At 46.5% G+C, this 26,545-nt stretch overlaps 2 protein-coding genes and 1 long non-coding RNA gene across 4 annotated transcripts; all 3 read right to left on the bottom strand.

Moving 5' to 3' along the window:
• Positions 1 to 16,214: 16,214 nt before the first annotated feature.
• Positions 16,215 to 18,260, bottom strand: LOC111257431. The gene is made up of 3 exons (XR_002677958.1): positions 17,483 to 18,260; positions 17,179 to 17,389; positions 16,215 to 17,081 (listed from the first exon to the last, which is right to left on the bottom strand). It is a non-coding gene; the product is annotated as an uncharacterized LOC111257431 (long non-coding RNA).
• A 1,322-nt stretch (positions 18,261 to 19,582) lies between these two features.
• Positions 19,583 to 24,037, bottom strand: LOC101766112 (aspartic proteinase oryzasin-1). Of its 2 annotated transcripts, XR_002677973.1 has the most exons (15): positions 23,804 to 24,037; positions 23,243 to 23,729; positions 23,073 to 23,133; positions 22,793 to 22,887; positions 22,589 to 22,701; positions 21,876 to 22,044; positions 21,712 to 21,751; positions 21,555 to 21,619; positions 20,913 to 21,026; positions 20,715 to 20,779; positions 20,455 to 20,596; positions 20,257 to 20,373; positions 20,053 to 20,141; positions 19,726 to 19,896; positions 19,583 to 19,680 (listed from the first exon to the last, which is right to left on the bottom strand). XR_002677973.1 is itself a non-coding variant. In XM_004969193.4 (14 exons), the coding sequence occupies exons 2-14, from the start codon at positions 23,714 to 23,716 to the stop codon at positions 19,812 to 19,814; spliced, it is 1,629 nt and encodes a 542-aa protein (XP_004969250.1). In that variant the 5' UTR covers positions 23,717 to 23,729; positions 23,804 to 24,037; the 3' UTR covers positions 19,583 to 19,811. The 2 variants fall into 2 exon arrangements, 1 of the variants encoding a protein (XP_004969250.1); XM_004969193.4 differs by having other exon boundaries at positions 19,583 to 19,896.
• Positions 24,038 to 24,697: 660 nt separating this feature from the next.
• LOC101765697 lies at positions 24,698 to 25,496 on the bottom strand. Its single transcript, XM_004969192.2, has one exon. The coding sequence runs from the start codon at positions 25,269 to 25,271 to the stop codon at positions 24,957 to 24,959; it is 315 nt and encodes a 104-aa protein (XP_004969249.1). The 5' UTR covers positions 25,272 to 25,496; the 3' UTR covers positions 24,698 to 24,956.
• Positions 25,497 to 26,545: the final 1,049 nt, after the last annotated feature.

The following is a 26,545-nucleotide window of genomic DNA, read 5'->3' as shown; positions in this document are numbered from 1 at the left end:
TGCTGCCACACGCGCCAGCGCGGCATTGACTGGGCGAGGTGCTGCCGCGTCACATGCATTGGCACGACAATCTTGTCACGCCAGACCGCTTGGTGTGGCAGTGCCAAGTCTTGACAGGCGCGCCGGCCCTCCTCCTCTCTTCCTCCTCCTCCAACCCGACCCGAGGTGCCCTCTTTGCTCACCGCCCCCTGTTGGTGTTTAGACCCGGCAACCTATCGAGGGGGTACCCGAGGGAGAGGGAGTGTTTTGTGCGTGGGGCTCGCCGAGATCAGGAACTCGAAGGTGAATTCGAACACACGATTTAGATAGGTTCGGACCGCTTATGTCGCGTAATACTCTACGTCCTGTATGTTGGTTGGAATGTATTGATTGAGCTTGTTTGGAGGAGGTCTCTACCTCACCTTATATTGCCGGGGGCAGGGTTACAGGTCGGTTGTCTTACAAGAATACTAGTCAGATTCGACTAGAGAGTCCTACTCTAATTGCTACGAGTAGTTTCCTAATCCTCAACTAGTTCTTATCCTCCACATAGACCACGCCGCCCTGCACCATAGTCTCCATATCTGACACGTCTCGGTGTACAACCTTGTATCTAGGACTGTCTAAACCTTCTGGTGGGCCCATAGATGTATGGACGACAAGCCTTCGAGTACGTTTTAGTCAAATGCAGCAGTCCCGAGTAGAGTTTTGTAGGCTTTTCTGACTAGTTGGTACTCCTCGAGTACTCCATCAGATCTCAGTCTTCAAATGTACTCGAGTACTGCCATGCAGCTAGAATGTGCTCAAGCCTCATTTAACTTGGTCTTGACTCTTTAATCTTGAAATTTATATGGAAATGCGATGAAAATCGCACTCCATATGGAGTAGCCCCCGAGCCTTAGGTTGAATCGAAGAATCAGGCTGAGGGTCAATCTTATAATTTTACATCTCCTTTTCCTTTAAACCCAAAGAAGAAACTTTTTAGCTGATGGGCACGTGGCATGCAGCCCCGAGCCGTTACACGACTTGTTTGGGTATAAGAGTCAAGCACTAGTCAACGTGACCGTTCGCCAACAGTAACCTTATCTTCTTCTGATAAATTTGGAAACTGCAGTCCGTTGCGAAATCTTCGGATGTTTTAAAAACGATATATTCCCGTTAATCTCGCCACTATTTTAACTGTGATGCGGTTATAAATAACGTACGAATTCATTCCTTCCGTTTCACCCGAACCATTCTGCATGTTCATCTTCCTCATTGTAGCCCTAGAGCCGCCGCTCGCTGATCCTTGAGCTCAAGCGCCACCGTCTCCCCCTGAAGTACGGCAAGACGGATCAAACTGCTCCGCCAACGCAAGTGTGCGCCTGGAAGAAGAATAAGAAGTCTGTGATGAAGGAAGCGGACATCCATGCATTGGTGGATGCTAATCTGCTTCAAGATCAAGAGTTTATCGACTGGAGAGAAGCCTGCAGCAACCCCTAGCCGATGGAAGCCTACACCCACGAGACAGTGATCTTTGCACACTTCATCGAGCGAGGTTTGGCGTTGCCCACATCCAATTTCTTCCGCGGGTTGCTGAGTTACTATAAGTTAGAGTTAGTGCATCTCAACATGAACTCCATCCTGCATATTTCCCTCTTCGTGCATCTGTGTGAAGCTTTCCTTGGAATCCAGTCACACTTTCAATTTTTTTGTAAATTCTTTAGAGTTAAGCCACAACCCCGGTTAGACCATACAGAAGTAGTCGGAGGGGCAGATATTCAACTCTTAGAGAAAGTGAAAAGCTTGTACTTGGAATACGAGCTGATCGACTCTCACTCTGGCAGGAAGGACAAGTGGTTTTACATCGGAAATCATGAGCCTCGACTACCCAAGGTGACAGGCCACCGGCCAGTTTGGAATAACCGGTGGTTGGATGAGCCTTCTCAGTCAGATAGCTTCCAACTACCCGACCTCCCGGAGAAAATCGCCGTACTCAAACGGGAGGGGTTGATAGGACTAGGCGTAGCCTTCAGTTTCATGAGCAGGCGAGTCCAACCCCTGCAACTGCGCTGCACCTGGGGGTTCAACTACTCGGGCCCCAACGACCCATCTCGGTTGACATCGGATGACTTGTCCGTGGATGAGGTTATGGCATGATTGAGGCGCCTCTTCAAGCACGCAAGAGCAATCCTGACGGTCGTGCGAGAACACTGCACCACCAACCCACCAATCAGTGTAAGTACCCGTGGCCTCAGCCCCCGAGTACCAATTTTGTATTTGTCGGTTTTCTGACTTGCCTTTTCTTGCTTAAGAAATTCACCTGTTTTGCTCCGATCCGCCTCCACCCGGCTCGGATGGCTCTGATGCCGCTCCTCAAGTGCACACGGCTACCGAAACATAGAAGGTAGTCGAGGAGGAGGAGGAGGAGTCGAAGGGTTTTTCTTCTTTCAGCAGCTCTAATTCAGAGTTTGCTGAAAAATTCATCGTCAAGGCCCGGCCGTCTGACAAGACGGGGTTTTTCTCTGGGACATCCAAGCGTGAAGCTGAAGATGACCTGGAGGCTAGGCTAGCACCACCGCCGAAGAAGAGGCGCACTATCGCCATCAAGCGTGTGGTGAAGAAGCCGCCTACCGCCGATGAAGTCCCTCCTCCGGTAATCACATTAGAAGAAGGATAAGATTCTGTGGATCGAGTACTCGTAAGTTTTTTCCCTTATCGCCATGCCTAACTTGATTCTGACATTGATGATTTGCAAGTAGTCGGAGAGGAGACAGAGGCGGAGAAGACGACTGCAGAAGCCGTGCAGTAGGAGCTACCGGTGATCAAGGAGGTCATCGAGCTGGAAGATGACGAGGAGCCTCCTATCACCAGGGCCAATCCCGTCCTCGCACAGATTACTCAAATAGTGGAGACGACATCCAAGGCTGGCGAAGATCAAACTGCGATCCAGCAAGCCGCACTGAAGAAGGCGTCACCCACTGTCAGGTCCCTACGCCTGGGGGAAGAGCCCTCTGTGAAGATAAGGCGATCGACAAAGTAAGTACAAGACTGTTATCCGAGTACCTATTGTGACTTGATGTTGTCTTGTAGTGTGTTGACACTTGTCTTGTGCAGATATTCCGCCAGCGTGGACATTAGAGGTCCAAGCCCGAAGTCTGCAGCTGATGGCAGCAGCCGCTCAGTCGAAAACCTCGCCCCGACGTTTACAATTCCACCGCCTCAGGAGCAGTCTGCACCATAAGTAGCTCCAGGTGTTGTATCCCTTGGCGCTGCACTTATGCATGACATTATTGCATCACTATATGTCGGTATAGTGCCAGCCGCCAAGCTGCCAGTAGCCGAGCCCATCGCAGCGACTACTTCTGCTGTGATAGCTACATTGGTAGCCCCCAAGCTGGAGTCGGAGACCAAGACTAACGTGGAAACTACCTCTAGAGCTGAGGCTACACTTGTAGCCCCCGAGCCAGGAGTTGAAACTGAAGCCGTTGGAGCTCTTGAAGTATTGGCGTCCATCCCGCCTTCTGCGACAGGATCGTCTTCTAGCCGAGGTGTGGCATCCCTCTCATCTTCGTTAGCTGGTCCATCAACTAGCTGAGCTCTGGTCCCTCTTGGTATGCCAATCTTGAAAGAGCACGAGGAGCCTCGAGTAGTTGAAGGGGTGAACCTGGAGGATATCCAGCTCCTGGTAGACCCGCTGACCAATATAGAGATGGAGGCCATGGCCATAGAGTTGCATCGCCGTGTGGGCGAATACACGGCGGTAAGCTTCTTCTTTGCTTTTATCTTTCACTTGAAATTGGTACTCTTTCCTTACATGAGTACTTGCTCTGTTTTGCAGAAACTGATCGAGTGCTCCCGCCGGAAGTCCAAGATGATCCAGGTCTACGGAGACACCATTATGCGGGCGCAAGCACTAGAACAAGAGCTAGCTAAAGAGCGGCAGTATTCTTCCCAGCTACTCATAATATATGACGGCCAAGCTGCTAAGTACCGCAACCTTGTCCAGCAAGACGCGGAGGGGAAAGACCACCTTCGGAAGCGCAACAAGACGATGAAGCATCGATTGGAAGGTAACTTGTCACCTCTTGCTGGTCTTCAAGTACTAATTTGCATCTGATGATTCTGAGTTGTTCTTTGTGTTGTTCTTGTAGCGCTCACGAAAGAAAAGAAGGATCTCTAAGGCCGCGTCATAGACTGGCAGAACTCATATTAAAGAGTGACAGAGCAACATGACAAGTTGTCTACTCTGTATGAGACTCTGGAGCACCGGCTGGAGAAGTTGCGAAAGATGCGCACCGATGGAGAAGTCGACCTTATAAATGCCATGACGTCCATCCGGAAGTGTGAAGCTGAGCTAGAGGTGACCAAGCTTGCTCTGAAGGAGCTGACAGAGGTTGCTCAGCCTATCGCTGACATGGTACAGCCCCCGACAGAAGGCGTGGAGCCCCGTCCACTGGTGGACATACTCAAGGAAGTTCTCGTGAAGGTAACCAACTACATCCAGAAGATGGCAGAGTCCATCTCCAAGCAGCTATTGGCGATGGTGAAGTCCTTCTATCCGTAATCTGGCTTGGCTCCAATTGCGAAGGGGATTGCCAAGATTGCTTTGATGAGCAGTTCCAACAGTACCTGCAAGAGGTGGCTCCCATTGCTAAGGAGTTAGCTAGTCAGATAGACCTTGAGTAGTTTGTATGTAAAAACATGAAGTCATTGTAACATAGACATGTCATGAATGAAAAATTATTTGAAGTATTATCAAAAATTTCATTGCTTGTCAACTTGTTTGAATTCTTTGGTTTAGTGCATCTCCTGAACTACCCTGATGGTTGCTCATACGGTAGTCATGAGTGTCTGCGTACAAGACTACTCTTATGAGCCTCTTCAAATACACGATGTAGAGTACCTCTAGGACGAGACCCCTTTCTGCAGAACGCAAGTACTCTGGTATTTAGGTAGTCGAACTCTTTAGGTGAGTAGACTCTTCAGAACTTTGTCAGCTGGAGCCTACCTTTGCAACCTCTCTGGGTTGTTTGGGTGTTATGCTCCGAAGGCCTAGGGCTACAAATATTACAAGTTGCAGCTAGACAGACTTGTCAAGATATCGGGTAGTGTAAATAATTCCGAGTTGCTAACGACTTCTTTGTTGCAAGAGGCTGTTGATGGACAGACTTGTCCAAGGAGCAGACTAGCTCAAGATATTTGTGTGCAGGCTTGCCTTTGCAAGTAGCTGCTGGACGATTTCATCCTACGAGCTGAATAACTCGTAAAATATATGTGCAGACTTATTGTTACAAGCCGCAAGTTGGGTGGTAGTACCCCGAGAGCTAAATAGTTGGCAAACTTGCTTTTGCAAGCCACAGAGAGGCAGAGACTAGTCGTTTTATGACAAAAAATAACTCCGCTTTATTAAATTGTAATTGTAGAATTGAGGCTGATTGCCAATTTACATGAATATGTAAACTATGGGTAAAATCGACACAAGTGCTTGATGTTACACGAGTTGTTGACTTCTTTGCCAAAGAGAGTTTGTAGCCTGTACGATCCATGTCCAGTGACCTTGGAGATGATAAAAGGATCCTCCCATGGTGAATTTAGCTTGTGCAGCCCCTTAATGTCCTGAATACGCTTGAGTACCATGTCTCATGTGCTAAACGAACATTCTTTGACATTGCGATCATGGTAGCGGTAGATTCCTTCAAGGTAACTTGCTGACTGGATGAGTGCTATGCAACAAGCTTCTTTGAGGCTGTATAAGTCTAGACGCCTTGTTTCTTCAGCTACGCCCTCCTCATATTGCTCAACTGCTAGAGATTTCCACATGACGTCGGCGTGGAGGTCGGCTTGTGATCCATAGACCTGGAAGTAGGGTGAGTACCCCGTAGGCTTGCACGGTTGGGTGCGAAGCCCCCAGAGGACATTGGGTAGCTCCTTGAGCCACTTGGCTCCTTTGGTGTTTCCAATGTCGTGTGGTTTTTTCTTGAGAGCTTGGAGTACCATCCCATTGGCGTACTCAACCTGACCGTTGGCCCGCGGATGAGCAACAGAGACGTACTGGATGTCGATCTCGCTGTTCTCACAGTGCACCCAGAACTCGTGATTGTTGAAATTTGAGCCCAGGTCTGTGGTGATGCGATTAGGAAAGCCGTAGCGATGGACAATTTCGTCAAGGAAGTCGAGTACTCTGTCTGCCTTGGGGCAGGTTACTGACTTCACCTCGATCCACTTGGTAAACTTGTCGATCGCCACGAGTACTCGATTGAACCCTCTAGGCGCCGTAGGCAGCGGGCCATTCATGTTTGCCCCCCAGCATGTGAAGGGCCAGGAAGGTGGTATGGTGATTAGCTTGTAGGCAGGGACGTGTTGTTTCTTGGTGAAAAATTGACACCCTTGGCATCGGCGGACTAGAGCTTCGGCGTCAGCGAGAGCTGTAGGCCAATAGAATCCTACTTTGAAAGCCTTGCCCATGATCGTTCTTGAGGGAGAGTGGTTGCCGTAGATGCCTTTATGGATTTCTTCCAATATATCCTTGCCATCTTGCTGTGAGACGCACTTCATGAGTACGCCTGATGACACACCTCGTCTGTAGAGCTTGTCTCTGACTAGAACGTAATTTTTGCCGCGCTGTGAGACTTGTTCTGCTTCTATCTTGTCTGGAGGTAATTTGTGCTTCTTGTTGTAGTCGATGAAGGGTGTTCTTCCGTCTACATCGATCATCATAACCTCTCGGTCTGGCACATCATGGCCTTGATCAGTGCTTTTTGAAGGTGCCGGCTCCGCAATGGATGGCTTGTGTAGTTCCTGGATAAAGACCCCTGCTGAAACTTGAGCACGAGTAGATCCAAGGTTTGATAAGATGTCCACGGCTACGTTGTTGTCGCGGACCACGTAATGGAACTCCAAACCAAAAAACTTATTTTCTTACTTGCGTACTTTAAGGCAGTACGCATCCATGTTGTCCTTGTAGCGATCCAACTCGTCGTTGACTTGATTGATGACTACCAGTGAGTCACTGTAGATCAACAATCGCTTGATTCCAAGCGAGATTGCCAGGCAGAGCCCGTGCAGAAGCACTTCGTATTCAGCTTCATTGTTGGATACGTCCCAAAAGATCTGCAAGATATATTTGAGTTGTTCGCCTTTGGGAGAGCTTAAGAGTACCCCTACACTGGCATCCTCGAGCTTGAGTGATCCTTTGAACTACATGACCCAATGCTCTGGGCGCTCAGCTGGTGTTGGTACTTGATTTTTCCACCACCCTACCATGAAGTCGACTAGTGCTTGTGATTTGATGACAATCCTTGATTTGAATTTCAGGGATAGAGCTCTGAGTTCTACTACCCACTTGAAGATTCTTCCTATTGCATCTCGATTCTGGAGGATTTCTCCCAAGGGGAAATTCATGACGACAAAGATGTTGTGTTCCTAGAAGTAGTGTCGTAACTTCCGCGAGGTGAGTAGTATTGCATATAGCAATTTTTGAACTGGCAGGTACCTAGATTTGTAATGTGATAACACCTCACTAACGAAGTAGACGGGTACATGACCTGATTCTGATCTTTCAACCACAATCATCGTGCTAATGACATTGGTAGTCGCAGCGATATAGAGCAGCAAGTCTTCATTGAGATTGGCGCCGTGAGGACTGATGGCTTTGATAAGAAGTCCTTCAACTGTTGAAGGGCTTGATCAGCATCCTCGGTCCACTGAAATTTATCTTGCCGCTTGAGTAGTTTGAAGAAGGGTAGTCTGTGTTTTCCAAGTCTTGAGATGAATCTGTTGAGAGCACCATACACCTAGTCAACTTCTGGACGTCCTTGATGCACGATGGGGCATGCAAATTTGTGATGGCGGTGATTTTCTCGGGATTAGCCTCAATTTCTCGGTGACTGATGATGAACCAGAGTAGTTTTTCGGAGGGTACACCGAACACACATTTTGTTGGGTTCATCTTCCATCGGGACTCTCGCAAGCTTGCAAAAGTTTCTTCTATATCCGTAATCAAGTCGTTAGGATTTCTGATCTTTATGACCACATTATCCACGTACACCTCTACGTTGTGGTGTAGTTGTTTCTTGAAACACTCCTGGATGGCCCGTTGATAGGTGGCACCTGCATTCTTCAACCCGAAGGATATGGTAGTGTATCAGAATGCTCCATATCAGGTGATTAATGCGGTCTTGATTTGGTCTTCTTTCTTGAGGGCTATCTGGTGATATCCCGAGTAGCAATCAAGGAAACAGAGTAGAGCGCATCCAGCTGTCGAGTCGATGACTTAATCAATCCTAGAGAGCCTGAAGGGATCTTTTGGATAGTGCTTGTTCAGGTCTGTGTAGTCGACATATATCCTCCACTCAGGGCTGTCTTGGAGCTATCGCCAGTTTCAAGGTCAATGGCTTTAATATCGACTTCACTTGCCGGCTTGACCTTGGTTGCCCGCAACTTCTTCTCTGGAATCTCGAGTTCTTTTGGGGATAATTTGTTGGGGGCGGGAAAAACTTGCATCATCAAATTTGGAACTTGAGTAGTCGCTGCCAACTCTACGGCTTTTGTGTCGTAGTCGTATGATCTCTTCAAATCTCTGCATAGGGAGAGTACTCCCTTGGGTCCCGACATTTTGAGTACTAAGTACACGTAATGTGGGATGGCCATGAATTTGGCCAGTGCAGGTCTTCCAAGGATAGCGTGATACGAAGTCTCAAAATCAGCTACCTTCAACCGGATGTACTCTGTCCGGTAATGTTCCTTGGTCCCGAAAGTAACTGGCAAAACCACCTGACCAAGGGGTACAGCCGCGTTGCATATGACAATCTCGTAGAACGGGGAGTCCATCGAGATGAGTATATCCATAACGTCGAGGCCCATCTTGCTTAAAGTCTTGGCGAAGAGTACGTTGTGACCACTGCTGCCATTGATGAGGACCTCTATGAGTCTAGAGCGTGTGACTATTGGGTCCATTACGAAAGGATAGCACCCTGGGTTGGAGAAATTAGTCCACTGATCCTTTCTGGAGAAAGTGATTGGCACCTCGGACCACTTGAGAAATGTAGGCGTTGCTGGTTCGATGGACATAATCTCCCAGAGGGCTAGTTTCTGGGACCGCTTAGTAGCTGTACCTAGTGTGCCGCCGAAGATGACGTTGACAGTGTTGGACAGGTTCTGGAATTTGCCGTTGTCATTATCATCTTCATCTTTTTTGGCCTTGCCCTTGCCCTTTGCTTCAGAAGGTTCCGGCAGATCTTTCATGACTCTGCGTAGGCTATAGCAATCCATTGCAGAGTGTTTAGAGTATGAATGCCACGGACACTACTTTTTAGGAGCTCCTTGAATGGAGTCCTTTCTTAATTTCCGCCGCCTATCTTGGAAGTCTGGGACATCGCCGTAACAGTATTGTCTAGCTTTCTCTTGCAATTTTGACCGCCCGTATACTTGCCTCGGTTATCATTACTGGGTCGATCGTTACGGTTCTTGTCGTTGCGTTGGCCATTACTTTGGTTATTGTTGCTCTAGTCTCTGTTACGACTAGACTCGAACCTCTCGATCTCTTTGTCTTCTTCATCTGCCTAGGCTTGTATCATCATCTTGAGAGACTTGATATCTTTCGAGCGCCTTCTGCCAAAATCTTGGAATATCCGGCGGTCGTAGAGACCGTTTTGAAAGCTGTCTATGGCGTCCCGCTCTGTGATGTCCATGATAGTGGCCTTTCGGTCAAAAAAACGATGTAGATAGCTACGTAGGGTCTTGCCTTGTTGCTGTTTGAGTTGAGACAAGTTGATCCTATTACTAGGACGCTGCATTGCCCCTGCGAAATTGTTTGTGAACGCCACCTTGAGGTTACTCCATGTGTCGATGCAGTTCCTTTCTAGGGACTCGCACCATGTGAGTGGTCCTACCTCCATGCAGATGGGGAAGTAGATGACCTTGGTGTCGTCGTTTCCTCCCGCCGCCTGTACTAACAACAAGTAGCACCGCAGTCATTAGACTGGGTCCGGCTTGCCGTCGTACTTGGTGATACCCAGAAGTTTAAACTTGTCGGGTAGAACCATCTTCCATACTCATTTTGAGAAGGCGGGGAACCCGTCAGAATCCTCTGTGAGGTACTCAACTTCTTGTTCACGTTCGTGGCGACACCCTTCAATGATGTTACGGGCGTCGTGGCTACTGTTGATCTTTTGACAAAGGTCACGTACTGGGAGTTTAGGGTCTGTTTGGCCCACGGTGGCCACGGCCTCCCGAGGGTTCCACTCGACTAACCTCTGCCCTATTTTGGCTTGGTCTGGTACCCTCAATTTTGGGACACTCGTTTCTGGCACCGTCATTTTGACTTGGTCTATGGCTGCTGCCATGCTGGGATGAGGTGTGTCAAACAGAGTGGATTGGGCTTTGTTGATCAAGTTGCTCGTACGCATGCTCTACCAGTTGAGCGAGTTATCTGGTGTATGTGGTTTGTGGCATTGCCCAAGTAATCAGGTCAATAGATGCAATGGTGGTGAGAGAAGTATGGTGTTGATGCATCTGAACTGCTTCAAATGCGTGATCCAAGTTCATGATGGGTAGGTCAGCTACGAGGTGGCGGCGATGATCTGCCCTTGGAACTTTTCTTGCTCGCCATTGTTCCTTTGAGCTTCAGTTTCTTCTCCTTCTACGTTGGCGGTGAGTTCGTCCCGTGAGACATCATCTGGGTGACGTTCGTGACACGGATTCCTTTCTGGTGGTTCTTTACCTTTCACTTTCTTGTGCCGCAATGATGGTGAGGAGTTCTCGCTCTGGAGAAAAACTACCCGAACTTGACGTGATGACCTCTGTGGAGCCGTCTTCTTCGTAGATTGGCGACAGAGGAGTTCCCTGCTGGTAAGGGTGGTTGTTAAGGTTGACAACAAGGCGTGAGTCGTAGTCTTTTGCGAGAGCAGGTGGCTTCATGTCGGGCCAATAGATGAATCTACCTTGCGGAGTAGATGTGACCACTAGGCCCTGTTGTGGACCTGATAATGGAGGCTCCTCATCCGGATCCAAGTAGTAGTGATGTCCTCGATCAAATTTGAGTTGAATTGTGATCTGGACAGGGTGTATTGGTAGACAGCCCCCAAGTTTCAGAGTCCGAACGAGAATCGACTTGTATCATAGACCGATTCGCACAATGGCTTAAATGCCAGCTCGTGGGAACCAATCTGACTAGTGGGAGAAGTCGAGTTGTACTCGGACTCGTCCTCCGAGTTTTGGAATAGGTCAAAAATTTTGTTGAATTTTTGACAAAATCCTTCGAAGCCAAGTCTTGATAGGCGTGCCAGCCCTTCCTCCACTCTTCCTCCTCCTCCAGCCTAACCCGAGGTGCCCTCTTTGCTCGCCACCCCCCTTGCCGGTGTTTAAACCCGGCAACCTACCAAGAGGGTACCCAAGGTAGTGTTTTGTGCTTGGGGCTCGCCAAGATTAGGAACTCAAAGGTGAACTCGAACACACAATTTAGACAGGTTCGAGCCACTTATGTCATGTAATACCCTATGTCCTATGTGTTGGTTGGATTGTATTGATTGAACTTGTTTGGAGGGGGTCCCTGCCTCGCCTTATATTGCCGGGGGCAGGTTTACAGGTCAGTTGTCTTACAAGTATAGTAATCAGATTCAACTAGAGAATCCTACTCTAATTGCTATGAGTAGTTTCCTAATTCTCGACTAGTTCTTGTCCTCCACGTAGACCACGCTGTCCTGCACTGTAGTCTCCATATCTAACACGTTTCGGTGTACAACTCTGAATCTAGAACTGTCCAAACTTTCTAGTGGGCCTATAGATGTATGGATGACGTTGGGAAGGTATCCTCCACTTTTTTTCCTTCTTTATTGTTCCATTTAGTAGATTGGAGGATGGTTAGGTGAACTAGGTTTAGGATTTCATTTAGAAATTTTCATGATTTACAAGTTTGTTATGTAGTTATGGATGCTTAATTCATACACAGTCGACTCTCTGCCGACGATTTTAACGTGTAGAAGTGGTTGCATGCATCGATTTATATAGTTGTTGATGTATTGGTGTAGTGTACATGGCATGTGTAGGTTTATTTGTCTAAAATATCTAATTAATGTAGTTTATTATTGTTGTTCGTAGTAAATGAGCTATATTTTGTATTTTGTAGATAGATCATTTAGTTCATATGTTTTATGGTGGGATGGTGAAAGAGAATGGGGAGTTTGAGAATATGAATGAGGTAGTGGAATTATTTGATGCTCGTCCAAGTTTTTAAATATTTAGTTGACCGTGCAATGAGAAAGTATGGATGTGGAGTGGATGAGATGACATTGAGAGGCCATTTTGATTGTGGGAAAGCTAGACCTCATTATGTTTTTATGAACTTGGCATTCGAGTCTAATTGGAAGCAATATAAGGAGGTAGTTGAGCATGCAAATGGTATATATTTGGAGGTGGTAGTTGATATTTGTGCTAGGCCTAGCGCAAATGTTGCCTTGAGAGATGAAGTTTGGTTAGTGGTTGAAAATGGTACCCAAGAGTCAACAATTTCACATCATGGTTTAGGTGAAAACCAATCTGATTTTGGCTTGGCCATTGCGAATGATGATTTTCCTAATGATACTTTTGAGTGGGAAGAAGCAAACATAGATGATGATGACATATCTCTAGGTTCCGAAGTTGATGACTTTCAGGAGGAGGATGGGGTAGAAGATGTTCAGGCCAACGCACATGAAGATGTAGTAGTCGGAGATGGGTCTGAATGTGAGGAGGAGGAGTCACAATCTGAGGAGGATGGGCCGCAGGTCAACACTACAACTGTGCATGATGCTGAAGATATTGGTCATGTGGACGAATAAGACATTGGTTGTGTGGATGAATATTTTGATTACACCCCTAATGAGTTGCAGTTGTTGAAGGAATGTCATGTCAAACTCCCATCCGTTCCCAATGCTAAGGACATAAGTATGGTCCACAAAGCCATATGTGAATCTACTATGGTGAATTCGGAAGGCCCTATAGTGAGAATCCGGTGATTAAGAAGGAAATGAAGTTCAACAGTCTTGAGGAGCTCAAGTTTTTCTTGGCTGACTACGCAGTGAGGTTACATAGACCTTTCAGTGTAGTTCACTCTGAGAAGAACCTAAGGTATGCTGTCATGTGCAAGCAAGGAGGCATGTGACGTGTATGGTCGCGCCTAATTAGAAGCATGCGACAATGGAGGATTTCAAAAGTTGTGCAACCTCATACTTGTTGTTCTTCTCAGTCGAAGCGAGTGCACGTCTAGTGCACAGCTACGTACCTTGGGCGGCGCATCCTATGCATTGTCCGCACCGGCAGCGAGACATCGGTGCCATTGTTGCTGCACCCTCGGACCTCCCATTTTTGCCGTTGAACCATATTGAGTAGTGATGTTGAATGGCATGGCAGTTCATTCTTGACACGCGAGTAGTGATGTTGAATGGCGTGGCAATCCATTCTTGACGCTCTAGCCCGCCTGGCGCGACAGGTCTTGTCGTGCCAGCCCGCATGGTGCGGCAAGGATGAGTTGCCGCGCCACCACCTCCAACATCCTAATTTTGCCTACGAATTGTACTGAGTAGTGTAGTTACATGGCACGAAAGTTCATTCTTGACGCATCAGGTTTTGTCATGCTAGCTCACGTGGCACGGCAGGTCTTGTTGCGCTAGCTCGCATGGCACGACAAGGACGAGCTGCCACGCCACTACCTCCAACATCCTAAATTTGCCTACGAATTGTACTGAGTAGTGTAGTTACATGGCACGACAGTTCATTCTTGACACACCAGCCCGCCTGGCGCGGCAAAGAGAACGCCCAAATAACACATATGAAAGAGATCTCATCTTTGCACAGTTCAATCTTAGAGAAATCTTGCATAAATACGTAAGTTGATTAGAACCATGCAATCATGGATAAAAAGAAGTACATAAACATAAATATGTTAAGGGTATAGGTTGCCTCCTTCATACAAATTAAATGTTACGGTTATGGAGGCTATAGAATCAATGAAACGAGGGGTCACTAAAAAAGTATAAGGAATCACTAAAATGAGGAAGCTCTACAAAGCCTATGGAGTCATGTTTAAAGGCTATAGATTCTTGCATCCCTAAAATTGCGTTTTCAGTTTGATATGACTACACCACCAATGCTGCTATGTTCTCATTCTATATAAACACGCAACTCACTTGCACCACCGGTACCACTAGCAAAGCCCTCCCTTCTCCTACACCAGAACAAACTATGGCAGCTCTAGGGGGAGAGGCCGTGGGAAGAAGGGCCAGGGTGCCACTTCGGCCATTCCTACCATCACTTGGTCAGGTTCATTTGGCCCTACTGAGTATGATGCACCAGTTGATCACTTCCCTCTCGAAGGAGGAGTTGTTTCGTTCCACCGTAGGTACTGAGGCCATATAATGACCGGAAGGATGTGTTGCCCGTTTGCCTCCATGGGGAGCCTTGTGTCGTGCAGATGTACAATGACTATGGGAATGGCGGTCGTCGCTTCTTCAGGTGCCCTTATGGATTGGTGAGTACTCGTACCCACTTAATCATGCATTAATGTACTTTGGTTACGACTAACAGCATCATCAGAATTATCTTGATGAGGGAAATTGCCGCTACACCAAGTGGGTTGATCCTCCTATCCATGAGCACACGAAAGAGTACATCGAGTATCTGCAGTGCAAGATCTTCAACCTGAAGCAGAGGAACAAGACCCTTGAGGCACACGCTGAAGCCAATGCATGGGTCATTATCATCAAGGATGGCCCAATATGCCCAGATCCATGGTGCAAGTGCGGTTACCACATGAAGAAGAATAGGCCTCCCTCCCCTCCATCATCTGATGATGGTGGCTACTCACAAGGTGGACCGTCCCAGTACTCCCAAAGTCAGTGCTACTGGATGATACATCTTTGGTATGGCAACTAGCTATTTTCCTTTACCTAAGGCACGTTAGATTTAGTAAGGCTCAACATGTTTACTAAACATGTTTGCAAAATGTAATAGATTGTGTATGTCAAAGACAACGGAGACGGATGTTGCATGTGTTACCGTACTGTCCTGCAACAATACTGACAAACACCGTTGCCTTTTCATGTTTGCATGCAATGAAAGCCGGGACTTTATTACAACCACATGCTACATATGTAGACTTTTCAGAGCCTGCTAGCCTTTTCAGGCCTCTCTAGACTTTGCAGTGCAGCTCTAGGCTTTTCAAGGCCGCCTGCCTTTTTCAAAGACCCTAGCCTTTTCAGGTGCATCTCTAGCCTTTTCAGTGCTTTGGCACATCAACTGGACAAACAATGTTTCCAATGCAAAATAAAATTCTCCACTTATCCAGAACACAGTCTTGGGCCCCTATAAAATCAAACCTTGCTTGTATTCTAAAACCATCACCTAGCACAAGTAGAACGCTGAATCCATGGCATGGATGGCATGGATGCAAGGTCCCTTGGATCCGCCTCCTCCCCATCCAAATCTAGATGTCAGTATTAAGGATTATTATGGAACCTTATTATTGAACCTATAATCCACTACCATCTAACTATTGGCCTACTTGCCGGCATGGTGAATAGGCGGTGGTTCAAGTTTATGAGCTCTTTGGTGATGCCAGACGACGTTTGTTCCATTGCCTGCACTTCAATGTTACATTCTTAACTCATCGATTATGTTTCTATTTTCAAGAATTACATTAATTTGTTTAAACTTGTTGGGCAAATCAACGATTGCGGGTTTACTTATTGGATAGATGGCTAGATGGAACCACATCTCCAAGAGTACATTTGTCATCTACACCTAGTCAAACAGCAATTGGAAGAGGACAACATGTAGAAACATCATCAGATAGATTAGTTGTTGCAAGAGAATATCTAGAAGGATAATCAAGTGACCTAGCTTCAAGAAGAGAAGAACGCAATGACTAATCGCATCAGGCAACTTGAGGAACAACTACAAAGGAACGGGAGAGGAATGTGAATCGATATTTCATGCCACCAACGGTACCCGGACGATGGAACTACAACGGGTAGTAGTCGTAGTTTATCTAAATATTTAAGTACTTGTCTTGCATCATTTGATTTTTCGTCATCTATTTATGTATTGCGGATGTTGTATCACCATTTGGTAGTTCGCCATCTATTTATGTACTTGAAATGTTGTACCATTTGGTAGTTCGTCATCTATTTATGTACTTGAAATGTTGTATCACCATTTGGTGGTTCATCATCTACTTATGTACTTTGAATGTTGTATCATTGATAGTACCCATGGTTCAATGCAAGACAAATACAGGGCAGACTAGATCACATGGATACATAGTTCTCAACAATAAACATAATTCTCACAAATAAACATAGTAATCACAACTAACGACACACAAATACTAACTCAATGAACACATTCATCTAGTCGGAGTCACCTTCACATAGCAACTCATCATCATCATCATCATCATCCCCTACAATAACAACTCCCTTCCCTTTCTTGTCGACATTAGCATTATCGTGAGGCAACTCTCTCACAAGTGCCTTGACCGCCTCCATCTGTGCCTCCTTTGCCATCTCTTCTTTTCCATCTTTGCACTTGTCACCCTTGCCAAAGGCCATGCCAATAGGTAAGTCAGCAACAAGTGCCTTCATCACCTCCATCCGCGCCTCCTCTGCCCTTTCTTCTAGCTCTTCCATTTGAATCCTCCTCTTCCTTGCCTCAACCTACTGAAAATATTCTTCCCATGAACGCTTAGGCTATTTTGCATTTTGATCAACCACAAAATCTGTGCGAGCTTGCTCCTCCCTCAACCTCTATTTCTCCAACTCACTCTCCTCCTCCAACTTCCTCCTCTTTTCTATCCTCTCACCTTTAGTTAGAGGTCATGGATACTTGATTCTGTTACGTCTCCAATACTTAATAAGAGTTTCCGATGCATAAAGTCCTTTAGGCTCCACCCCAGTCTCGCGAATCATGTCTTGGTATAATTTCCCATATAGCAAGTCACTATCAGGTATAGGCACATCATACTTAGACCTAATCTTATCTCTCAAAGCTTTAGTTTCTGTTGACTTCCATGGTTTCGGTGTATGACCCAACTTTAACATTAGATCATGGCGACCGTACAAGTCTTCCCAATCGCATGTCCTTTCCTTCTGCAAGAAGTCTTTAAACTCTTAGAAATTTGTAGCAATGCAAAATGACACAAATTATCACAAAAAAAATATGAATAGTTCCTTACCCAATACTCACCATATGCATTGCCACAGAACCAACCATAGCCAAGCTCGGAGGGCACCACACCTTGCGTAGCCAATATACCATACTTGCATCTATCACTAGGAAATGACCCATATAGCCATGGTGCCTTTCCAGTCTCGAACTCCCGTACTTGCTCCTCCGTTGGCCACAACGGCTTAGGCTCATGGATGTACTCATTGAAATCACATAGTGGCAATCCGTCCTGCATATAAAGAATGAGAAGATTACACACTACATCTCAAAAAAATACAAGTGCGACTTGCAAAAGATTGAAATATTCTAGTACAAAACTTACATGTGCCTTTAGCGAACATCGGAAAAATGGAATGAACTTAGGTGGAACCCCTATGTTAGGATGCATAAGCTTAGAGCAACTACACACTTGCACAAGGGATGATCCCTCACACGCCTGTAGGCAGTCTCCTGCTTCTCCTCTTCGGTCATTGGAGGTGGGTTTGGTGGAGGAGGAACCCAACCCCTGAACTGCTGGTAAGGTTCAAGCTTCGTCCTATCGTATGGGAATAGGCGGATCCTAGGATCATATTTCTCGGATCCATGTATCCAAAAAAATAACAAAGGCTTGCAGGCATAGGATCAAACTTTCACTTGCACACATAGTAGGCTCTTCCGGCGATTTTTGGGTGCCTTAATTGTTGCACCTCGGTTGGCACGCCACATCTACAATCTGGGATCGGAACGGCTGAAGGTACGGGAACAACCTCATCTGACTCAATTGGGTACTGCATATAGCCCATACGCCGCTTATATTCATGCCCGATCGCTGACATCACACCTACACAACAAGTGAGCAAACATGAATTTAGATTTTTGAACAATACCATTGTGTTGCCAGCGAATAGGTCTAACCATTCATCTAGATTATTCATCTACATTGCATGCCTCCAACTAAATCATTGCCAACAATTCTATCATTCATCTACATTATTCATCTATATTGCATACCTCCAACTAAATCATTACCAAAATCTCAAATCAAGCATATGTCACATTTTCTAAATGTCAAATTTCAGGGCAGAATGATACCTACAAGTGTACTGCGACTTCGATCTATCAACATGAACTTCCATTGCTTGAACATTCAACATCTTACCCTAACCCTAGCCTAATCTAGTTGTTCAAATATCTACGAAATGCAACGGTAAAACAAAGGAAAACGTAGGGGAATACCTTCCTAAGGATGCTGGGATCGATTTCCCCCACTTTTCTCACCCCAAAACACCGGATTTTGGGGGAGAGGTGGGAATCGGGGGGGCGCGGCGGCCGACGGCAAGGAGAAGGGCCGGCTCGGCTAGGGGCAGCAGCTGGAAGAAAGGAGGGAGAGGGAAGAAGAAGCTCTCGCGCTGCCTGGACATAGCTGCTGCCGCACCAGGCGATGTGGCGCGCCAGGCGATCCACACGCCAGTGCATGTGGCGCGGTAGCTCATCACCCAGTCAGCGCCGCGCTGGCGTAGCCTGCCACGGCGCTGTCGCGCCGCTGCATGTGGCGCGGTAGAGGCTAACTGCCACGCCATGCACGGCACGACCAAAAGGGTCATGCCATGCAAATAAAGTTAGGGAGGGATTATTTTTCAAAATATATTTAGAAAAGGGTTAAAAATAAAATAAATCCGGTGGGAGAAGGATGATGCCAAAAAAAAATAGCTTTTGGAATGCCACTTTGTTCAACCAGGGGTTGCTGCTTTATTTAAGCCCCCCTTTGATTTAATTATGCTCCAGCAGAATGAATCCACACAACTGGTTCTCTCATATGCGTTGTGTGTTAGAGCAACTCCAAGAGTATCCTAAAAAATTCTTCCCCAAAACTATGTATTGGGGGTTTTTCTAAAAAAAAATTTCCCCAAAAAACATATCAGTCCACAGCAGATCGCTAATAAATAGCCCCCAATATTTCAAACACAAGCCACGTCATTGTATTGGGCCCATCGGAAGGGATGCGCAGGCGTGCGGGAATCAGAATTGGCGTTGGAACACCAACGCTAAAATATACACGGTGGCAGGCTGTTTTTTAGCGTCGCTAAAAAATTGGGGAAGGTTTATGTGGATTGTTGAAGTTCATTTTTTCTCTCTTTTTTCTAAAAAAGATATTGGGGGTAAGATTAGCAGCCTCTTGGAGTTGCTCTTAGACCCCTATATATGATGGCAATCCGATGCTTCCTCGTCAGCAGGGCGACGGCATTCGATAATTGTCAATGAAAAATGCTGCAGATGCTCGCCACTACTTGCTTTATGATGTCTAGATGGAATGGCAGGAGATAGGAGATGGCCAATGAATATATATCTGGATTCTGTTCTGGTCAAAGATAAAGAAAACTAAGACCTGATCCTCTGCGTTTGTTTTGTTCTCGATCCGCTACTAGCAGTACATGACCACAACTAAGAACAAATGAAAGTTGCCTGTTTCCTTTTATTTCTTGATGCAAAGATAAACATTTCTTCTACATGCACTCTATGAAAACTCCTGAAAAACTCTGCATTGTGTAGTCACATCTAACGCTACACAATGCAGAGTTTTTCTGCCGCTACAATTTATGTGATTTGAAAAAACAAACTGTAACATATAAACCAACGACAAATTTCAAATTTCACTCCATCAAATGCTTGCGTCATGCGGAATCTGCGAACCCAACCCTCATTTTGCCATAGTCAAAGATGGTGTGGTAGGCTCCCATGAAGACGTCACCCAATATCCTGCATCAGTTTCACGAATATAATTCAGGGATCGCGCATCCCATGAAAAGGTAAACCGTAAAAGGAGTGTGGATAGATCATGATCCGCAGACTGCAGGGAATGCCCGCGATTCAGTTTTTCCAGGTAAATTATATTCACCGGCCTATCAGTCTTACCAGAGAGGGCCTATTGGAGGGGGAATGTCCAAAGCCGTGAACCCGCTGATGCAGTGTGCCATGAATCCCTCGCCAACCTTGAGAACGTACTGCTTGACAACAGGAAAGACAATATCAAATCTGTTGGGGCCTTCTTCAGTCGCATCCCGTTTCTCCCTGAATTAAGGAGCGGATTTTATGAAATGATTCAGGCAAGTTAGTTACCTGCTCAGGCTGGAGCTCAAATGCTCTTCCACCGATGCTGAACGCAACAGTTTGTAGGGAGTCGACGTGTCTGCAATCCACATGTGATCCCACAGGATCAGGCATGTTTTCGCAGAGCTGTCAATCAACCCACATTCTGGTTAGACATGTCTGATATACCAATGCAAAACGAATTAGTGACTCAAGATCGACTCTCACCCTGTCGACATACTCCAGAGTGCCCTCCTTGGTCTTGTTCGGGTTGAGCTCACTTCGCATCCAGAAGACTATCATCTCACATGCCTTGCATATAGCATCAGACATGCCATCTACAGATCCTGCTTCACTCTCAATACCAGCACTGCATGATTTACAAAAGAAGGGCATTAGATCATGTGTAAACATACAAAACGGAAGAGTTTGTTGGAAACTAGACTTCAGAAATGCAGCCAAGGTAGGCTGCCAATGATTTCACGAACCCGATTCCATGTTTTCCATCGAACGTGCAAAGCCCAATCTTCGAACATACTTGTGCTGGTTGTGTCTGCAGTTAACCAGATGTTGAGTTACTTATGTGACTTACTCGACCAGAAGAGTGTATCCATGTATCTAGCAAAGTAAGTAAAAGTGGTAGATGCCAAGAACTTGAAAGTATTAAGCAGAGAGTGAGCTAGAACCTGAACTTTCAGCAGCTCTAGCATTTGTTGCCCATACCCAGCAACAACTTGTTTGCACTCATGGTTCACCACTCCAGCAGCTCCAATTTGTTCATGAATCTGGGCAATGGCAACCTACATAGCACAAATTACTCAAATCAAAACCTGTATGACAGTACTTCAGAGCTAGTTTTGAGTCTTCTTTATCACTGTCTGGCTGCCTGGGGGACACGATCAAGGAAGCGAGTTGACAAAGCTGACAGGAAGACTTTTGATTCCATGGTCCTCTTGATCTCCTGGTGTATCTGGTTAGAGCGCAATTGTTGGACTTTCAACAGTACCGAGAAGAATGTGGTTCAGCTGATACAAACGATCATTGATGAAGCTTCACTATGGGTCGCAGCTAGATTTAATTCTTTAGCTCCTTTAACTATGCCTACCTCAAATAGTAATACAGATGTAGGTCGCGAAATCATTTCTCTGTAATAGCAAGCTGAACTCTAGCTGTGAAGCAGGTCATCAAGTCTAGATGACACTGCTCAACCCTGTACTTTCTATCTCTTCCTCTTAATGAAATATGGCACGGTCGCGAAAAGAATGGACATATAGACTCAACTTTAGAGGCATTAGGGTGAAACATATGGAAGGCTATGTATTGCTTACCAGAGGACCAGCAATCAACGAGGTTCCCGAGTCTGCAATGGCCGCACATCCATCCACACAAATTCCTATCGTGACATACATTATCTATCAGAGAAACAAATTGTTGCGACCATGAGCATACCTTGTGGTTGGAACAGCAAATAAGCTTAAGCATTACCAGTGCTCTTCCCACCAATAAGGAAATCACCCATTTCAAACTGCAAACATCAAGAGTAGAATAAGTAAGCTTAAGCTTTGTTTCCTCAAAAAACAAGTAAGCTTTGAGGAAAATTTGGTGTCGGCGATAAAAGCAGGCCCCAGAAAAAAGAAAGAGAGGCCAACCTGCCAATAACCTTTCCGAGTAACTCTGGTGTATGTATGACTGCCTTTGTAGTGTTGCTGATCAGCACCTCCAAACACAATTTCACCTCCTTCTCCTTCGATTGGGTTTCGGTTTAACCAGAAGGAGAAAACAGGTTCTTGCACCAGTCTTTGGTTCACCATGTTGTACCTGTTAGGACATTAGCAGATGCCAGTTGCCACAAATTAGAAAACAATTTATTGTAAGTAATATCCAGTTACCAACTATGTATGGCAATTGGCAAACTTCATGACAGAGTCTTCACTTGATGAACAACATATTATTTCATCAGAACAGCTACTGAGCATAGATATTTGTTTGAAAAAAATGTTATTAATACCATAACCATGAAAGCTAAATTAATATTTAACTTCCAATGTATTGGTCAGTTAAATGTGGCTAAACTGTTTTTTTACATTTGACACAATATACTTCCTCCGTCCCAAACTGTAGGCCGTTTTTGCATTTCTAGATTTATAAATTTTACTATATATCTAGACATAGTGTATATTTAGGTGCATAACAAAAGCTATGAACCTAAAAATGCCAAAACGACCTACAATTTGGTAAGGAGGTTGTACTTTTTATCCCAGGCATGAAATCTAAGGTGCACTCTGTCTTGGTAAATAATGATCAGAAGGTGTTGCAGAAAAACTAGTAGAGGTTTGACAGCAGCAACTGCCAACTATCATACCATACTGGGACTGAACCTTCCACTGAAATTTCCTGAAACCCAAGCCCAAGGATGCCATCAAATTTCGCTAATAAAAAGGTGAAACCAGGTTCATGAGTAGCTTCAATGAATTCCTGGGTTGTACAAATGAGTTCAGTAAAATCAGTGCTGCAAATTTCATAGGTGAAATAAAGTCCACAAGTAACAACATGGGAAATGAAGCACCTGATTTTGAACTACCAGATTTCCAACCGTGACCTGATCTTCGCTGTAAAAACCAGCAATTGCTCCTGTTCCGTAGTGAATAGAAGCCGGCGTTCCTGGATGTGCAAAGAAATGTAGAGCTCAGACCAGCAGCAATGGTGCTGTGACTACCTCTGTTGAAAAAATTAAAAGATTATCTAAATTTGGATATTTTGACCAAAGTATAGTGAAATTGCGCAGAGGGAAGTGTCCCATTTCCAAATCGCGACAAAGGTGGTTCAAAATTCAAATAGTATCATACCATTCGGTTTGTAAGTGCTGGACAGACTTGATTCATACTTGGGATGGAAGAGACATGCAAGCTGTTTGCAGAGCAACCGAAATCAGTAACAAATAACCGCAAGCATGACAACCATCCAGAATGAAAGCAAGAACAACACCAAAAACAGAAGCACACGCCATTTTTCGTACCGAGAAAAAGCACTTGGCAGAAGGGACCCAGAGGTTGGCGCTCCCGGTGTCGAAGACGACGGTGAAGTTCTGCGGCGGGCAGCCAACCCCAATCTGCCCGAAGTACTGGGCGTTCAAGAAGTTCTTCAGCGGAACAGGTTCACCGCTACTGTTTTCCCCGCTCCCCCTGTAACTCCAGTAGTATTTGCGCCTCCGCTCCATGGCCGCAGCCTCGACTAGCATCTGGTGTTCCCGCTCACGAGCTTGGACAATGGCTGACCGCACCGGATCGTAGACATCTCTCCCTGCCGCGGCTTGGCTCTCCACCGTGCTGGTCCTCGGCAGAAGGTCCCCGTAGATGCTCTCCATTATCGATCTTTTCTTCAGTGGGATGCGGATCAGGCCGTCGCTGTTCGATGACGCGAGCACTGTCGTCGACGCAGAGAGCACGGAGAGAAGGATGTAGATCGCCCCGCATGTTCGATGCCCCATCATCTCGAAGCAGGGACTGCAAGGCGTCAACTTCCAGGTTTCAGTTTAGAGCTAGTTCAAGAGTGAAAAGCGAGGAGATGTGACACTCACCCGCTTGGCCTGTCTGGGGCGACGGATCGACGCTGCTGCAAAGGGGAAGCGGAAGCCCAAGAGTTGGCGGCGGCGTTTGATGAGCGATTTATAGACGGAGGACGGGAGCACGACGACGTCGTAGCAGTAAGTACGCCTGCATTTGGGTGTTCGGGGCAAGCAGGGTTGGCGGCACGTTACATTTTCGGACCAGCGCTGCGGTGCCTTCGAAGATCAACGATTCGCCCCCCGCACAAATGGCGGTGAGAGTTGCTGCGTCATGTCGACAATGGCTGGGGTTTGGGGGATGCTCAAGCAGCCCAAACACCCGACGGGCGAGTGGCGAGCATGGAAGCCTTTGGGGGCACGGCAGTACGGGACACGGGGCCGGGGCGTGAACTTGTGCTCCACTTCACGTCCCCGGGCGAATGTCTAATGCCTAGCTACGCTACTACTAGTGCTCGCTGGCAAGTAGCAATCATGCAAGCACAGGGGCCTCTTCTTTGGATGCGAAGTGCACAGCAAGCTCTCGTGATCGTTTTAAGTTTTGACTGATCAAGTGCACAGCAAGCAAGCAGGGGCCGCAGGTAGCAGCCGACAGCCGTGCAAGGACTTGGGTGCGTAGGTTTGACTGGACGAATCGGAGAGGAATCCGTTAAGTGGCAGATAAACGGATTTTGTTAAGTGGTAGAAGATTGATTGTGCTTTGGTGCTTGCTGGCAGGCTTGGGGGACCGAGTCATTTGCGCAAAGCAAATTGCCCCCGTTTGCGTGAAATGCAGACTACTCTACCTATCTACTACTCGGTCCTTCCGACCGGATGGCAAAGCCTTGACGTCAGCAATTTGTCATCCGGAGATGAGTACCAGAGCAAGAGCATTTCCGTTTTTTGGGCAATACAGAAAGAGCATTCTGACGTGGCACTCTCGTCTCATATGAGCAAGGATGTTTTCAATGGAATTGAGGGGGAAAAGGAAACAGTTCCTTGGGAAGACAATTACGGGAGCAATTTACACATTCTCCAAAACACAAGAACAAGTTATCTACAGCTTGTGGTGATGGAAATCGAAAGAGCCACTGAAAATTGGCCAACAGAAAAGAACGAGAACAAATGAAAGAATCCACGGATCTTCTTTTGGTGCTCCACCCCGCACGGTGCGATTCAGGCAGAGTTTTCAGAGCTTGAATCCGAAGCGCACGAAGAAGAACACCAGCTGCGCCACCACCACGACGGACTCCACGAACCACAGCAGGTGGTACGCCACGCGCTGGAACAGCGCCGCCAGCACGTTCCCGCGGGGCTTCCTCCACCGCAGCGCCGACGGCAGCGCGGCGCCCGCAAGGAGCTTCCGCCTCGGCGACGACGGCGCGGACGCCGACGCCGACCGGTCGTCGCTGCTGCCGCCGCCACCGCCCTTGGCCGCCTTCCTCCTCGGCGCCATCCGCTTCCGCATCCACTCCCGCACCTTGCTCTTGCTCACGCCCGCCATCCAACTCGAAACGATCCGATTCCGGTCGATCTCAAGCCTCCAACTGAGCGCCGCCGGCCTTTTCTTGTCTGCTTTCTCAGCTCTCTGCAACTACAATGCAAGTGCACGGCCTCCAGTTCTTCTCCCGCGCAAGCCTTTTATTCTGCGACGCCACGCGGTTGGCAGAGTTGACGACGTCATCGCCACGCCGCCGTGGCGCTGGCGCGAGCCTTCACTCGAATTTCCCCAAATTCGCAGGTGCCGTAACTACTAGTAGTAATCCTGCCACTGCATGTCTGCACAGATGGGTACGGAACAGAATACTAGTCGCCACTCGCGAGAGGAACAAGACTTGACGGTTCAAAGTCAAACCGCGCCTTGGGTCAGCAGGTAAGTCTGGAGGCTGAGAGGCGGTTGCACGGAAGCTTCTGATCGGAGTCGCCGTGCTGATGGTTTAGAATACGGACACGATAGCTTGGGGAAGGGGGTTTAGAAGATTTTGGATGATTAGCAACCGTTTCTTCGAGCTTATTATAATCGAAGCCATTGCTCGATAGCGATGGAGTCAAATTTCGCCGCCCGGTTTGGTTGATCGGTTCGTCATCTCTGACGCGAGGATACTCGCGGAACGTTCGGCTCCGATGGCAAGAGGGCTGCTGCTAGCCTGCTAACACCTAGTAACAGTAAGATTATTTATGTGGGTAACAGAGACCAGATGCGTTTTCCTTCCTTTTATGTATGAACAATTTGTTTCTAGATATACATCATGAGTCATGACTAGGCGGCTTGCAGTTTGTTTGTTTCTCTGTTTTTGCGAAAAGTTTGCAGTTTGTTTCTAGAAGCACATACCTCATCATTAGGCGGCTGAACATAGTTGGCTGGCTAGTTTCCATCGATAATGGATAGGCATCTACACTACCTGTTAGCTTGTGGAGTATTTACTTTCCTTTTTTCTTACCCTTTTTATTAACTTCTTCTCTAGTATATTTACCTTTCTTTATTCTGACCCTTTTTCTTTATCACTTCTTCTCTGGAATTTAAACATATAATATTTTGCTTACATAAAAATGGAAATTAATTCAGCAATTTACAAAACCTAATTCAAAAATTGGAAATACCTGATCAACGTTTTTTATCCAATGAAATATTCTAAAAAATATACATACACTAGTTAGAGACAGCTATCCGATATCTTCGATCTAGAAAACAAAACCGCACTCGCAAGTTTTTGTGCCTGGCACACAAAAAGTCCAATTAGTTTGAATTCTAACCAGCCTGCCGGAGTTTTGGGTCAG

The sequence above is a fragment of the Setaria italica genome, chromosome V (assembly GCF_000263155.2).
Source record: "Setaria italica strain Yugu1 chromosome V, Setaria_italica_v2.0, whole genome shotgun sequence".
In the NCBI taxonomy this organism is placed as follows: Eukaryota; Viridiplantae; Streptophyta; class Magnoliopsida; order Poales; family Poaceae; genus Setaria; species Setaria italica.
The sequence above is the reverse complement of the archived record's forward strand: the minus strand, read 5'-3'. Positions and strand labels throughout refer to the sequence as shown.

Bases quoted from the DNA above. Each gene is read 5' to 3' on its own strand.
- LOC101766112 (XM_004969193.4), bottom strand. From the start codon at position 23,716: ATGATGGGGCATCGAACATGCGGGGCGATCTACATCCTTCTCTCCGTG. The intron at 23,134-23,242 runs GTACGAAAAATG...CTCTGCAAACAG, and splicing joins CTGCCAAGTGCTTTTTCTCG to CTTGCATGTCTCTTCCATCC. The intron at 21,752-21,875 runs GTTGGCCTCTCT...TGATGTTTGCAG, and splicing joins CTCGGAAAGGTTATTGGCAG to TTTGAAATGGGTGATTTCCT.
- LOC101765697 (XM_004969192.2), bottom strand. From the start codon at position 25,271: ATGGCGGGCGTGAGCAAGAGCAAGGTGCGGGAGTGGATGCGGAAGCGG.